The sequence below is a fragment of the Epargyreus clarus genome, unplaced genomic scaffold, assembly GCF_041222505.1.
Source record: "Epargyreus clarus isolate Ecla_fem2 unplaced genomic scaffold, WU_Ecla_fem_2.2 ptg000007l, whole genome shotgun sequence".
NCBI lineage: Eukaryota > Metazoa > Arthropoda > Insecta > Lepidoptera > Hesperiidae > Epargyreus > Epargyreus clarus.
The window spans coordinates 27,285,646-27,300,920 of record NW_027332215.1 but is presented as its reverse complement, the minus strand read 5'-3'; the positions used below and the strand labels follow the sequence as shown (position 1 = coordinate 27,300,920).

Below are 15,275 nucleotides of genomic sequence, written 5' to 3'. Positions count from 1 at the left end.
CTTCCTAATTACTCAGCACTGATTCCTTGAATAAAAAGTAGGTAACACGCTTTCGACTTTTAACAAAATTGGAGTAGGTACTTGACATAAGAATATAGCTATCGAGCTATATAGGCTCCCTTTGATCCATCGATGATCAATTTTGATCAAATTCTTAATACTTACGTTAGGTTTCGTTGTACAATGACAATTGCCCTGTAGAAGTAAACTTAATAATAAGATTTTTGTCCTTTTCGAATAATTTACAGGTTAATAAATATAGTTCAAAAAAACTAATTAACACGCTTTTATGATAAAATCAACTAAAAAGTAGAAAATAATTTTCAATCTAAGAATCAATTAAGGAACAGTAAATAGTATAATTGTGAAAAAAGCGAGGGGTGCTCCATTTATCAGGTTCAAAAAGAGTTAAGTATGAACTCTCACCTCGGTATACATACGTATAATTATATGGTTCCGAAGATAGAGCCCTGTGACGGACGGACAGTCAACGAAGTTTTAGTAAAAGTGTTCCGTTTTTACCCTTTGGCTACGGAACCCTAAAAATCACGCTATTATAATTCATCAAATTTTAGTTTGATTAACTATTCATAACTATATATTAGCTATACATATCTACAGAACTAACTACTAGCCATACATACTAACAGAACGGAAGTTTTGCCTACAGACGATACTTCCTGGACCTTTAAAACTGTACACCTCTCAGGCGTGCATGGTTCTTAGCAAGGTTTTCTCTTTAGAATTGATAATTATTTTCTTATGACACTCGACTCCATAAATCAAAGGACACCAGCATACGTGATCGCGATTCGTGCGTTTCACGTGGCGGCAGCGCGGAGACGAACTTCATAATATTTGAATGAGTTATGGCCCCTCTTTATTTTCTTTATATAGGAACAATTATTCGGTACCAATATAATCAACGTAACGTAGAGTAAGTATGCTAGTCATGAGCTATAGTTCGGCACGAGGCAGAGGGGGCCGGGTGAGGAGGGAGAGTCGATGTGACGTTGTACGTCAGCGGAAAAGTAAAAGTCGGAAGGCGCAGCGCGGCCGAGCGCGGCCGACGCGGAAACCGCCGGAAGATTACTTTTACTCTCGCACAGCGCGCGGAGGCTGAGGCCTTCCGCACTCTGCCATCCGATCGCTGCACACGTGCACATGCTCGCATACGATACCGCAACGCTGCCGATACTGTCATTTTAGCATTACATTTCTCCCCTCAGAGAAATAAAGGATATACTTTGCCTTATTACATACATGACATTAATGTCAGGTTGATGGCAAAACATTCTTATTTAACTATAAAATTTGCTGTGCATGGAATCAGGCTACCATCAACTTCATTGAACTCTCACCTCGGTAGGCAAGTAGGACCACTTATAGAGGTGTTTAAGATTTTTAAAAAGAACGGAGAATGTTTAAGAGTTTCAATTCAGAGTAAAAAGCGTGGGGTGCAGGGCCGGATTTAAAGATCTAGAGGCCTTGGGGCAACAAAGGAGTGAAGGCCCCCTGGCCCCAAATTATTTTCCAAATAAAATGAACAATTTTTTCAGTTGAGTTTTTCAAATATTTTATTGTGAAACGCAGGTAGATTCTTCTAGTATTCATGTTTGTACAATGTACTGTAGATAAAGGTAAAACAGCGAAAAAAATATCAAAGGAAAAGATATATATATATATATATTACTAGTGTTGACTAGGCGGAATTAAAAAAAAATCCGACGTCTCTATTGTGGCGGCCCCTTTTTTATGGAGGCTCCGGGGCGGCCGCCCCGGTTGTCCTCCCTTAAATCCGGCCCTGGTGGGGTTCTTGATATTTTAAATGTTACAATCATTCTATTGGCAATTATCTATGTGAGGATAGATACGAACCGCAGTAAAATACATTCCACGCTTTTTGGATCCACCCCATTTGATCAAGTGTGTTCGGCAGTGGAATCCGTGTGCTTAGGTATAATTATTAAACAATTGCAAACCCTGAATACCTGATGTAATGTTTGTTTAATCGTTCTTAAAATATATATTGTCAGTTAAATGAGTTTTATCGAGTGATTAGAAAATCCTTATGAATTCAAAAAATCTAAAGAATAAATAGAAAAAAATATTAAATTATTTAATGTGCTCGTTTGGAGGGTGAGCGCTGAAATGTTCGCGGAAGTTTTGATCTTCGTTACAAATGCGCTATTTTTATTGCTTATCTACGCGTCGAAGTTTTCCGGAGTGACCCGACCCGTTATCACACAAAATATACACTTTGACATTGTAAATTTATCTCAACATAATATATCGTACGGTTTGTTTCAATTGCGCACAGTCATGTAATGTAAAGATCGCGCACACGCCTGGTTCGCCGGTCACGTATGCTTGCTCGAACGATTTTAGGCAACGGAGCGAATGTGCCGCTGCGGATATCTCGTCATCTTGAGAGCGCATTGTCTAGTTTAAAAAGTAAAAGTGGTCGGTGGGCGCGCACGCGGAAGAAAGCACGTGCTCGCGAGGAGCGCGGGCGGCGGGGGCGGCGGCGGGGGTGGAGCGGTGCGGGCGAGGGACGCAGAGAAAGTTGCGAAAAGGTCGCCGCTTTTTCCCAAATATTCGGAGTGAAAGTGCGCGACCACGTTCGAATTGATCAAAAAAGTAACGAGCGACCCGCGCAAGAGTAGAGCGCCCCGCCGCGCCCCGCCCCGATTCGTCTTTCAATCAACTTAATATGGAAACTTTCTCACCTGATTCGATATTAAAACTTCCGTCTTGTTACCACTCGGCGAACCGACGATGCCACGATCGTAACGATTGCGAAATTTAAGTTACACATCTAAGCAGGTCCTATGCGCATTTAATAAGTTAAACATCTAGCTAAGATTGCTATTCGTACGCAGAAATTGGCAGGTTCCTCACAAGAGGACTTATTTACCTGAGAAGCAGGTGTGTTGATGAGTAAAAGCTATCTGAGCGCATATGATGCACATTTCCCGAGCGGGCGATGTGGATGCGCGTATGCTTGGAGCACGACCTTCGGCGCAGGTCCCCGGACGGCGCACTGTGCCGACCTTAATTCCTCGGTGACACAACGCGTGTCCCGTCAGCTCGTCGAAGCGTCGCCAATGTCAAGTTCACCCACTCGACTTAGTAGCGAAAATTATTTTCATGGAAATGTTATGCAACGTATAATGATAAGGGTCTTCATACAAAACTAAGTGATCCTAAAGAATGCGCGGGTACTCAGTTTGTGTGATATAGTGAGTATACTGAATACTACTAATAGACATATACTGAAGATAAAGTCATAGTAAGTGTCACCGGAATTTATTGAATAATTGGATAACAAACAAGAAGTTCTTGGGCAAATAAATTATACAATTAATAAAAAAATTGCATCAGCGATTGGAAAGCCGCATGTGAGATGAAATAATGCATCTCGAGTTGCAGGTATTGTTCCAACATTACTTCTAAATGATGAAGATTTTTTTATTTCTTTATTTCACAAGACATATTATAATATGTAAGATATTGAACAATATATAATTTGATTTTATATTCATATTTTAGGTTCCGAATAAACATAATTTATGTGTAGGTTGCATCATTTCGTGTAAACTTTTAGGAGTCACTACACAATTATATATGACAAGACAAATACAGTATTTTGGCCTCATAAATTAGACCGTCACAAGATATTGACAATTGTACTCACCCGTGATGATGAGACGCTTATGAACAATAAATAAAAAAAAAAAAACATTATTCGTGTACAAACTCTTTTCCTCCTCATCATTACATGTGAGGTGATTAAAGATTGTAAACTTCGGGCCTTGAGCCCTGAAAAGACTCGTTTTTCTACAAACTCTTTACTACAATTCTTCATAAATATAAACGTCTTTAAATTATATAATTATGTACATTCAGCTTTATAGTTCAGTTCAGCTCCAATCCTTGGATAGATTTTTCAGGGTTAAGCAGCGGTAGGCAGCCAAGAGTTACTTGGAAATGGGTTCAAAGGAAAGTTAGCAGCCTAGCATGCCGCGTTGGTTTTCTATTGTGAACAAATCTAGTTAAATCAATATATCTTATGCTTTTGAGAAATGCATTTTATCGTAGAAAATATTAAACGATCACGTATTATAAAATTATAAAGTTTAGTAAGAAACACGAGATAACCGAGAAAGTTTATTTATTTGAATATAATCCACTTCTTTTAGAACATACATCCCTTGTGCGACGTCTCACAACCTGATTGTGATGACGTCATAGCGGAAAGTCCAATGTCCAAGAAAAAAACTATAATATTATGTTTAAAAGACTTATAAAATTTTTTAACAACAATGTGACGCTATTTAAATTAATAAACTCAACTAAAAAGTAGAAAATAATTTTCAATCTAGGAATCATTTAAGGAACAGTAAATAGTATAATTGTGAAAAAAGCGTGGGGTGCTCCACTTATCAGTTTTCGAAAAGCACCCCACACTTTTTCCACAATTACACTATTTACTGTTCCTTAAATGATTCCTAGATTGAAAATTATTATCTACTTTTTAGTTGAGTTTATCATAAAAGCGTGTTTTTTAGTTTTTTGAATTTATTTTATAAATTTTTGGTATTTGTTGTTATAGCGACTATCATTATGCACCGTCTGTAAAAAAATCAAGTGTATATCTATTACGGTTTAAGAGATAAAGCCCTGTGACTCACGAACAGACAGCGGAGAGTTTCGTTTTACCCTTTGAGTACGGAATCCTAAAAATTATTCTACAAGATGGCATTATATATATGTTTCAGTACATTTGAGTTGTAGGGAAGTAACATTATTATTTTTCAAAACTAAAAATCAATCTAGTAACTTTGCCTGAACTGTCCCTAAGGCGCTTTCTCTCGCCTCGAAAATCGTTAATCCTGAAGTTGTTGATAATGACAATGGTACAAAATAATTAAAATCGTGTATTGTCATCAGTTTTTGATAATTCTTCAAAATTTTTAATTAAACTGAACGTTCGAAGTGGATAGAAATCGGGTTCAAAGATTCCGTTACTGTTACGTACATACATACATACCTACATACAACCCAAGCTAATAAAAGCGTGTTAAAAAGGGTAAATTTTGTTAAACCATACAGTGAAATACGGGCGAGTTATCGCATTCCACGCAGGTTATTACACGCGGGTAGTTCACATTATGTAACTCAATATTAATGTGCTTGTTCTTGGTCAAGATAAATTCTTGACCAAGAACGGATTTACTTGTTCTGTTACCAACACTACGGGCGCTTTTCTTGTCGCACGTGTTAAGCCCGCACGCGCTTCCTGCACGCTTGCCTGCCACTTCGAGCCTATCGCTACGTATACACAGGCACAGGGCCGCTAAGAGATTGCGGCGTGTTAGGTCATGTGTGCGTGTAAACACTTGGGACAGAGTTATCGCCCATATAGTACGAACCAGTCGACTACATAGGTGGGTTTGTGTTTTAATATACATATATGTATTTAAGTGTGCCTTTCGATTTGGTTATTCATTCTTTACTTATAATTTTATAAATATCTATATAATTAGTAAACAGGTAGTAAGCAATACATGAATACATCATCATACTTATAGACAGTTAACGCTTGCTTGCTTATTTTGTACACAATTAATGCTGTAATTTTTATCTTGTTACATAATACATGTAATTCGATGAAAATTATTGATTAGGGAGCGGGGACTAGCGGATTTTCTGATGAATCATTTCATATCGACACGAATCAATAAATCTGAATTAGGACAAACATTTAGCGAGATTGTCGCTAGAAATGGCGACATTTGGTAAAGAAACTTTTGAAGAAAAAAAAGGTTAATTTTTGTCTACTTGGAGCCGTAATTACGCGTTTTCCGTAACTTTTTTGCCGTCAAAGTCCACACTCGGCGACACTTATAGTGGTAATATCAGTTTTAGCGTGTTTTAATGTTGAAACAAGCGACGCGGATTTGTTGGGATTGGCAACTCCGCCGGCGCCCGGAGCCGTCGCCGGTGTGGTACTCACGTATATTAGATTCCTTAAAAGTATCTCCCTCCGCTGTTACGTTTACATCTGCTCAGCTCTTGACTTGACTCCTGGCTATTACTTGATTGGGAATTGAAATTCAATACACTTATAAAAGTATAACCTAATCTGTAAGTATAACCAAAAGTTATATATAATGGTCGTCTTTAAATATCATATTACTCTTTTCCTTGTTCATGGTAAATATGTATTATAATATATGTAGTATCCATCGATCAGTAATATTTAGAATTTATTCGTATTCGTCGCTTTCTGGTATCAGGCAATATATAGTCAGTCACAACTAATGCCACTGTTATGTTTCCGTTATATCTGTCATCGAGTTTGAGATACTTTATGACCACCTTGTGTAAGGGGATGTTTTCATTACAATACTTTTTTAATTATTTGTTGTTAATAAGAGAATTCAGCGAGAAACTGTATAAAAAGAAAAAAGGATATTTATAAGGTTGAGAGAATAAGATGTCATACTTTTAACATATAAAATAGTCTTTCAGGAATAATGAGCCTAACACTTGTTTTGTGACCATTGTAACCACGCAGACGGAATTTCGTTTATTGTGAATATATTGGGGACAGTGAACAAACTTTAAATAGGTAAACTTGTTTAGAAAATATGTGGAATTAGTGATAAAGCTTCTGCTCTCTTATCTTAGTTATATAAAATGGTTTAATTCAAGCCACATAAGTAATTGGTAAACTTGGTTTAAGGGCAACCATAAGTTTTCAAACAAAAATAAGTTTCATAAAGATCCATAGAGTATGTTTGGTATGTCACTCAAACGTCACGAATCATTAAAAAATTAACAAACCAACAAAAAAACAAGCAAGCTATCGAGCAAACGACCGTGCAAGCAGAAGAAATAACTGTACAATAATTTAGTGTGCTGTACAGTATTGACAGATAGTTGGAAGTCACAAAAATATTAACAAAATATTTTAGTTTCACAGATACCGATTTTAGTGGTATTTTTGATCTGAATTGAGCCTATTAATTGATCCATTAAGAACGCGGAAATAAAATTTGTACAAAGTTCTCGCATTTTACATACGATCTACTAGAAATCCATATCCATACATTTAAAAGAAGAAGTAAAGCTATCAAAGTATTTACTTTTGTTAATAATGTTAAGTTTTAAAGAATACACGATATGTCGTGACCTAGTGAACTAATAAGGTAGGGCGGGGGCCGCGTTCGCATTAGGGCTTCGCGCGATCAGTGCTAATCGCGTTTGCTGGCCACGGCCGCCGTGTTTATATCAAATCCGGGAGCTTGTGAAATTATAAATACTCACGTCTTCCCTTTTTCTAATCGGCACATGATCACGGGTGAATTAAAGATTACCAGAATCACATCGCACCACGAAACCTTGTCACAAGATGCGGTACGAACCAGATTCTAACGATCACTCGAAGCACTCGGAGAGCGAGGCTCCTCCGGGGACGGTGGACGTCTCGGACGCAGAAAAGAACGGTTCGTCGAAACAAAGAGGTCTCGAGAAGCCCAAATGTTTCACCCGTCGGCGGGCTACGGTCGCGCACTTTCTCTTTTGGGCTGCTCTCTCGCGGCCGACCCGGGGCGCCGGCGGAGAAAGTGCGCGGCCGCTTCCCGACGGATCCCGGGGACACTGACCGTTGACGAAGACGTGCTGCCTCCAAATGTGGTACTGACTCCAGCGGTCGTCGTCCTGCACGTGGCCGTGCTGCAGCTGCGGCAGCGAGGGCAGCGGCGGCGGCGGCGCGGGCGGCAGCAGCTGCGGCGGCGGCGCCGGCGGGCCGAGCGGCTGGACGGGCTGCGGGTGCTGATACTCCATGAGCGGTCGAGGCAGCGGGCCGCGCTCTCTCACTGGTCACACATCGCGTCGCGGCGCGGCTGCGTCTGGCGCTGGCGCGGTGGCGCGGACGTACGTGCGCGGCGGCGTGCGGCGCGCGAGTCTACCGTGGGGCGGCGCGCCCGCACGCGCGCCTCCCCCGCAGCCCCCCACCGCCTTCGCCCCACCACCACCGCCACCGCCGCTACCACCGTGACGTAATGTTGATGCGCGGCCGCAATCACTCTCGCCACCACCGATAACCAATTACACCGCTGACCCGCCGAGCCGTTACGATGCCACTACATAAACACCTCTTCCTTGCATCTTCGTGTGCGACCAGCCTTATGGAAGATCGTTTCCGCATATTTTATGCTCGATACCAAATGGATTCAAAATGTTTTATTAAAAGTAGATTTTTTACAGACCTCTTTTTGAAAGTCGATATATTTATCGCAAAGTATTTCTTTATGAAGACGCGATGAAATAAAGTCCATAACGCATATCTTTAAAAACATCTCCAATGATATAATTCACGAGGTAGGGTCTGTAAGTAGCCTCAGCGCCACATTTTGTACCGTTTTAGGTATATGTCAAATAATCGCTTATTTTATAGTACACGTTTTTACTTAGTGTTTGTTAAATAACTTCTTTACATTTTTCTTCTACGAGTTTCAAGATATTATTTTTGTTGCAATAGCGAATACAGTTTTTACAGTCGGTTAACGACTTATTAATTAATTTACTATTTTCATGAAACGACATTTTCTTAATAACCCAGCGAAGACATAGGTTGGGTAACATTTGTCCCTGTAGTCCCGGGACTAGAATAGGGCTACAGTATCCCCTGTCTGTTGTAAGAGGCGACTAAAAGGGGGGATCCGGGGTTGCAGGCTCGAACCGTCTAGCAAGCAACCCCGGGAAGGACGCCGGTATGTGTGATCGCTTCCCGTCGTAAACACCAGATGGTGCGGGAGGAGCGAAAATTGCTCCCCCAGGGCAGAGTCCGATCGGGGCATCGCGCTTGGAGGATCACTTTGTTCCGTCGGAGATTTTTATTTATTTGTTAATTTAATTAATTATTCCATTCCATTCCATTCCCGGAGTTCTCCACCAAGCGTCCATCGGGGGGGGGGGGGGGGGGGGGGGGCGTCGCTTCCACGTCGTCGAGTACCTATTGAAGGTTTCTCCCTCGTAAACAAAGAAAAAAAGGTTGCGTAACATTGTAAAACAAGTATATGTTAGGCTTATTTAAACGCCAATATAATAAATAAATAATGTAATGCTGCTAGTGTCTTGGGTACACTGCCGCAGGGCAGCGATCTGGCTCTTATTTAGTTTCTTAATTTAGTTCAAGTTCTTATAATGTTAAATAACTTCTTTGTTTCTTAAGCAATAAATAAAAAATGTAGAATGAAATTAACTATTTTTTTATATTGCATGTGACGGTAGAAGGATAATTTAAATTTGTACGGCTCTGAGTCCCGCGGGCGCTCGTTGAATTCTTCTGTAAGGCGTCGGGCGCTATATCATATGTTTGCCTCTAACTGTTATAGTGTGTTCATGTAATCTTCATATCTGTTGTAGTACGTTCATGTAATCTTTCATAAGTGTAAGTACATATTAGACTTCATTAAATAATAAAAATAGGACCATGACGAGGATGATCACAGTAGACACGCTCCTATTGTTGGTGTCATTAATAATTATGTATATAAGATAATTTTATAAAATATCAGGTCGCGTAAGTAAGTAAGAGAAAAACTCCTCGCTAAAACTACAATACGAGAACCTCAACTAGCGAGGACTCCGTCTAGATGTCCCTTCAAAAGAAGAAAGCCGTCAGCCTCACAGACTCCAAAAAAATTTGTCGTGGGAACTGGCAGAGATCCCACCCCGGCTGGTAGAATAAGACGAGAAGTTACCGGACGCATCCGTACCTACTGTCAAACCAAGGATGTCCGAGCATTATAAGAATCTCACACAGGCGGGGTGGAGTTCAAATGGATATGGCAACTGGCAAACGAGCAGCTCTAGAAAGGGCGAAAGAAGCGCCAGAGGCAGGCAGGTAAGAGGTTGGTTGTCCCCGTTGTTCCGGGACCAGAATAGGGCTACGGTTTCCTCTGCCTGTCGCTCCCACGGCACTGGGTACCTTTTGAAGGTTTCCCCCTCATTAACAGAAAAAAGGCTATGAGACCCAACAGACAGATTGACAGACTTATTACGATAAGTCCTCCTTAACGCACTTCGAAATAAACTGGTAAACAAAGGTAGATTTATTATAATTATTCGTGTGTAGTGCCATATCACAGTAGGTCGTATCATATCGCTATAATTTCATGAATAACATAGGAGCAGGTGTGCGGTTAGCGATAGCAGGAACAATGATGTTTTGCGCCAACATTGCCAGATGCATAGCCCACACTTGCGATTCGTACTGCGAGATCACAAAATACATTTTTTAGGTTTTTTCTTATGCTTATAACAATGAACGTTGTTTATAAACAACGGCTCGTGCTATACAGCCAAGGTGTATAGCGGTAGACATAAAAGTAGCATTTTGCAAAGTAAAATTAACCATTTTTTAATTCCTCAATCAATTACTACTATTAAATGAATATCGATAAAATAATTCCAAATAAACTACGAAAGTTGTTTTTGTCAATTAAACCGGATACATTATCCAAACTAGAATCGTACAGTATATTGGAATAGTGACCCTGTGGAAGAGGATTACATAAGAGCTGTGGAAAGTTTACAAAACAGTGGCCGTGCATGCGGCGGGCGCAGCTGGCGACGCAGCTGGCCGCACCGCACCTCATCATTAAACAACAACGATCCTTGCTAGTTTTACATCGATACGAATGCCCTTCTACCGATGTGAATTTTTCATGCCCTGAAAAATTCATTAGACCTGTAGTTTATTCCCACGCGCCAGCCTTGAAGCCTTAAAGTGTAGACGGCGCACCTCTGTTTATTCTACGATTACATAAATATAAAAGGATCCATATTTTTGCACCAATCTATTTTAGAAGTCCTGCAATGTCTTTTTTATACATAACTAGCTGACCCGGCAAACGTTGTGTTGCCATATAAAAAAAAAAATCTAACATCGAGCGGTATGAAAATTGAGGAAGTTACTGAAATGGCTACTAAAAATAGGGGTAGGTGATAAAGGGGTAAAAATTTATTAACCAGAAGGATTTATTGTAACAAATTTAAGATGAAACAACGTATAAGTTTATTTTTTCTTAACTAAATATTTCTAATAAGGAAACATTTTTAATGAAAACAATTGAAAAAATTCGTCAGAAATAAATGACGCAGATCGTATACAAAAAATAAATTTGAAGGTTAGGATGGTTATAAGAAATATACCTACTCATATATACTCACTACGATTCCCACTCAATTCGGAAAAGTATAGTTTTTTATGCACACTTCAAAACTCTTTTAACACTCAAAACCTCTTGATTTAATATTTGATTCAGCACGTGTTCGAAAATAACTCAATGATAACAAAATATTTTTTTCAATTCTATCGCAGCGCCAACTGTTGGGAAAAACTATCATTAAAATAGATTATTATTTAATATTTGAAACTGCGATGGAGCGAAGTCTGTCGAATCCAATGTGAAACATTCCAAAATCAACAACTACTTACGAATTAAAAATTAATTAAAAAAACCTTTTTAAAAATTAGATTAAAAATTAATTAAAAAAATTTCATCAAAATCAGTCCAGTCGTTCAGGAGGAGTTCAGTGACATACACACGCACATAAGAAATATATACATAAAGATTTAATTTTCTACATACATTAAATGCTTGATTTTTTTACATCAAAATTGAAATAGTTTAATTTGGAAAGGATTATTTATTATGTCATTATTATTATTAAACCTACTGACACATCAACTTGTAGTTCTTTAGAGCCCGATTAGGAGAAAAAACATTATTTTCGATTCGTGGACTTATCGAGTTTCGACATACAAAAATTCTAATTTCTAACTTCCAATTTTGTATCTATTCAGGAGTGGTTACGCGTCTTTAATAGGCTTCAGGTAAAACCCACAGCGGGCGGCAGTACCTCTTTCCAGGTATACTGCGTCTTCGTTTCCTACTTTATAATTAAGGAAAACAGTCGATACTATCTTCTATGTTATGGTTACTTTCTATCAAACCGAACGAAAATCACTTGTATTGATAGCGCGTGCCACCATATATTCATCCCGCAAAATGTTGTACTCGTAGGATCTTCTAAACTATAAGTCCAATTTACATGCTATAAAGAGCAAATTTTATCTACATTAAACGCTTGATTTTTTGAAACAATTTATTTCGATGAGGATTAATATTTGCTACCTACCATTTTATTATGAACTTAATTTTCGTCTTCTTTTTATATCATAAAAACAGTTATTGTGGAGTACGATATAAAGATAGACATATGCCATCGCGGACTTATTTGTAGATATTTTCAAGGTGTACATACTGTAGAACATTATTTTAATTTATCTCGTAGGGTTCACAGCCAGCTTTTGCAATGTAAGCCAAAAAATAATTTTCTTATTTACGAAATCTGTAAAATTACCAGTGTTTTCTGGTATGTTATGCTTGTATTATTCATAAAAACCTTCCTGTTGAATCACTCTATCTTTTAAAAAATGCATCAAAATCCGTTGCGTAATAGTGGGATTATGCGTGATATATGCGTACAGTGAAGAGAAGGGAAGAATGGGTGAGAAGCTGAAATAATATTGAGATGATGAATCAATTATTATTGTACGACACACTACAATAATTAATTTATACCTAATTTCACTCTCATACAGCGTTACATAGCGAGGCGTGTGTCGGCGGCGGCGCGAGGCGGCGCGCGGCGGCCCGATAACCGCGGGTTATCAGCTCATGAACTTGAACTGTTGCCGAAACGGATTCGCCGTTTCCACTAAGCTTAAGAGTGCATCTCCACTTACACAAATGTGTATGCAGTATAGCCATTAGTATAAAATGTTAAGGTAACAAACGCGCCCCGACGTCAATTTCACTTACTTTTCGGTATTTTAACTTTAACCTAGTTAAATATATTCCAGTCCATCCCCGCAAGAAATACAATTATGACTTCTAGGTATCACTTTCTTCGGTCGGGCATAACTGATATCACGTTATTCGAATTATTGTGGAACATTACTAAATAATACAATTTATCCCTCCGCCCGTGCACTAGAAATTCTAACTTAAGCCACAGGAAATAGACAATTAAATAGCTGTAATGTAAGAGATGCCGGCTTGCACAACACAATGGAACAGGTGTTATTTATATTAATTACCAAACAATATTTTTCATATGCATATTTAATATAATATAATAATAATTAGCAATCAGATTATAGCAATCCTCTATAGGAATAACATGAGCAAAAGGAGTTAAAACTAGCCACAAGTTAACTCAAATACAAAACAGTCGACATTCACATAATAGTCAACTCTTCAAAAACATTTTGACGTCTCTATTTACTGAGTAACTGAATTTGTTTAAAGTTTAAAGGAAATTCTGGAATTCAGTGAGCATGTCAAACATGCGAACTACACGTATTACAGAATAGTCATAAAAAATAGTTGTATGTTTTAAGTGTTTGAACATTCAATCTGGTACACAAATGTTAGTGTATTATTTTCAAAAGTTATATAAAGTATTATGATCCCAGAAGGAATTGTTAAGTAAATCGTTTCATTAAAAGCGATTATGTAAAACAGAACTAAGCTACACTCCAAGATCGAGGTTTTAATAGTGTATTGAAATGTTCCATTTAAGTTACAAAAATTTGTTTATCGAGTTCGACTCGCTCAATAATAATAATAACACGCACAAAGGAACAGTAAGGGACAATCGAAACTATGCGACTTTATTTGAATATATCGACGGCCCCACCGAATAAACGGGCAAGAGAAAAATGGCAACTTTTACGAAACAGTAAAACCGTTTAAACTTGAATAACGCTCAAATGATAATAAATAGGTATATATAATGTATAATTAAATTAAATGTTATTAATAATATTTTCTGGTGGTATATTTACCTACATTGAAATAAATATCTACGATTTTCAGGAAATTAATGAAAAACTTATTATTTTTGATGTGAAACATCTATAGCCGCACGTAAAACCGATTTCTGGCGTGGCGACGCACGCTATACGATGGTATATACTCGTATATATACAGTCTATATGCAGTAGTGTGTACGGTGTGGCGACGCGTCGCCATGCGCAAAAATCGTAATATTTTATTTTATCATTATGACATATTTAGTTCCTATCACAATATGTTCTTTTCTGCATATTACTTTTAGAAAATAATGTCGATGTTTCACATCTGCCAGGCGTCCCGTGACGGCTCACATTTTTTTTTACTCTATGGAAATTTATGTGAATAGTTAACAGTATTGTGCCATTACACGTTTATTACATAATATATGTACTGTTATTCGTAGAATATAAAATGTATTAATTATATGCAATGATTTCAATAATTGATATAATATACTTTGAGTCTCTCATTAACAAAAAATGAGGATGTACAGGATAGCTTAAAGAATTGAAAAATGCAATAAAAAAGCATGTAAGAGCTCGTGCACGATTATAATTATTCATTGGCGCCAGCGATATGTAATCTTCTTGAATATACATATTTTGAGTTTCTGATCTGATCGAGCGATACATGGAGATCGTGTAAGTAATTAAAAAGGCGATCAATTATTATAGACGGAGAGCACATTGGAAAACGCCGAGGCTGAGCTACCGATTTGCGATAAGCATTGACATCGGAATGCCAACAGAAGTGTTGCACCCGAAAGCTGCCGCGCGATAGGTTTCACTTTCAAGCGGGGCGGGGCGAGGGGGGGCGCGGGCGCGGAGGCCAGTTCGGGCTCTTACCACAAAAAATAAACTACTTTTCCTTTCTCAAAAATACGTACTTTCACCTGCACCGAAACTAGCGAGAAAATACGCAGCGGGCGTCCGCTGCGTATTTTAAAAGCTTAATTTGATTTCAGAGGTCCGGCGCGGCGCTGAGCGGCGCTCGGCGTCACATTACGAGAACACGTAAACGTTCTTGCTGCACGCGATGCGCTGTCGTAATCGTTTGCGGATGTCGTTGTGGCGTGCACTAATCTAGTCGTATGCAAGTAATTTATAGCACAGTTTATAATATTATTAGTTTCCCAAAAGTAGTCAAATTAACTGTAATACTCTGATAAATTATCTGCCTAAATTGCGGCCATTGAGCACTTTGTCTGTACATCTGTGTCCCCAAAAAAATACTAGCCACCTCACTCGCCAAGAATGTGTAAGAAGGAAAAATTATAAAATAACCAAATGTGGTAGCAACCTATTAATATATAAGTCCAATTATTACCTACTT

General features: G+C 38.5%; 1 protein-coding gene across 12 annotated transcripts in view; it reads right to left on the bottom strand.

Annotated features, from left to right (window-relative positions):
- Positions 1–15,275, bottom strand: part of Pdp1 (PAR bZIP family member Pdp1) — a 166,323-nt gene that overhangs the window by 13,899 nt on the left and 137,149 nt on the right. The window contains exon 1 of one of the 12 annotated variants that reach the window (XM_073075341.1): positions 7,674–7,977. The exons of 8 other annotated variants lie outside the window; for them this stretch is intronic. In XM_073075341.1, the coding sequence (XP_072931442.1) occupies positions 7,674–7,854 (181 nt within the window). In that variant the 5' untranslated portion in view covers positions 7,855–7,977. Of the gene's footprint in view, positions 1–7,673; positions 7,978–15,275 lie in introns of those variants that run through there. 3 more of the 12 variants (XM_073075343.1, XM_073075342.1, XM_073075346.1) reach the window with 3 other exon arrangements.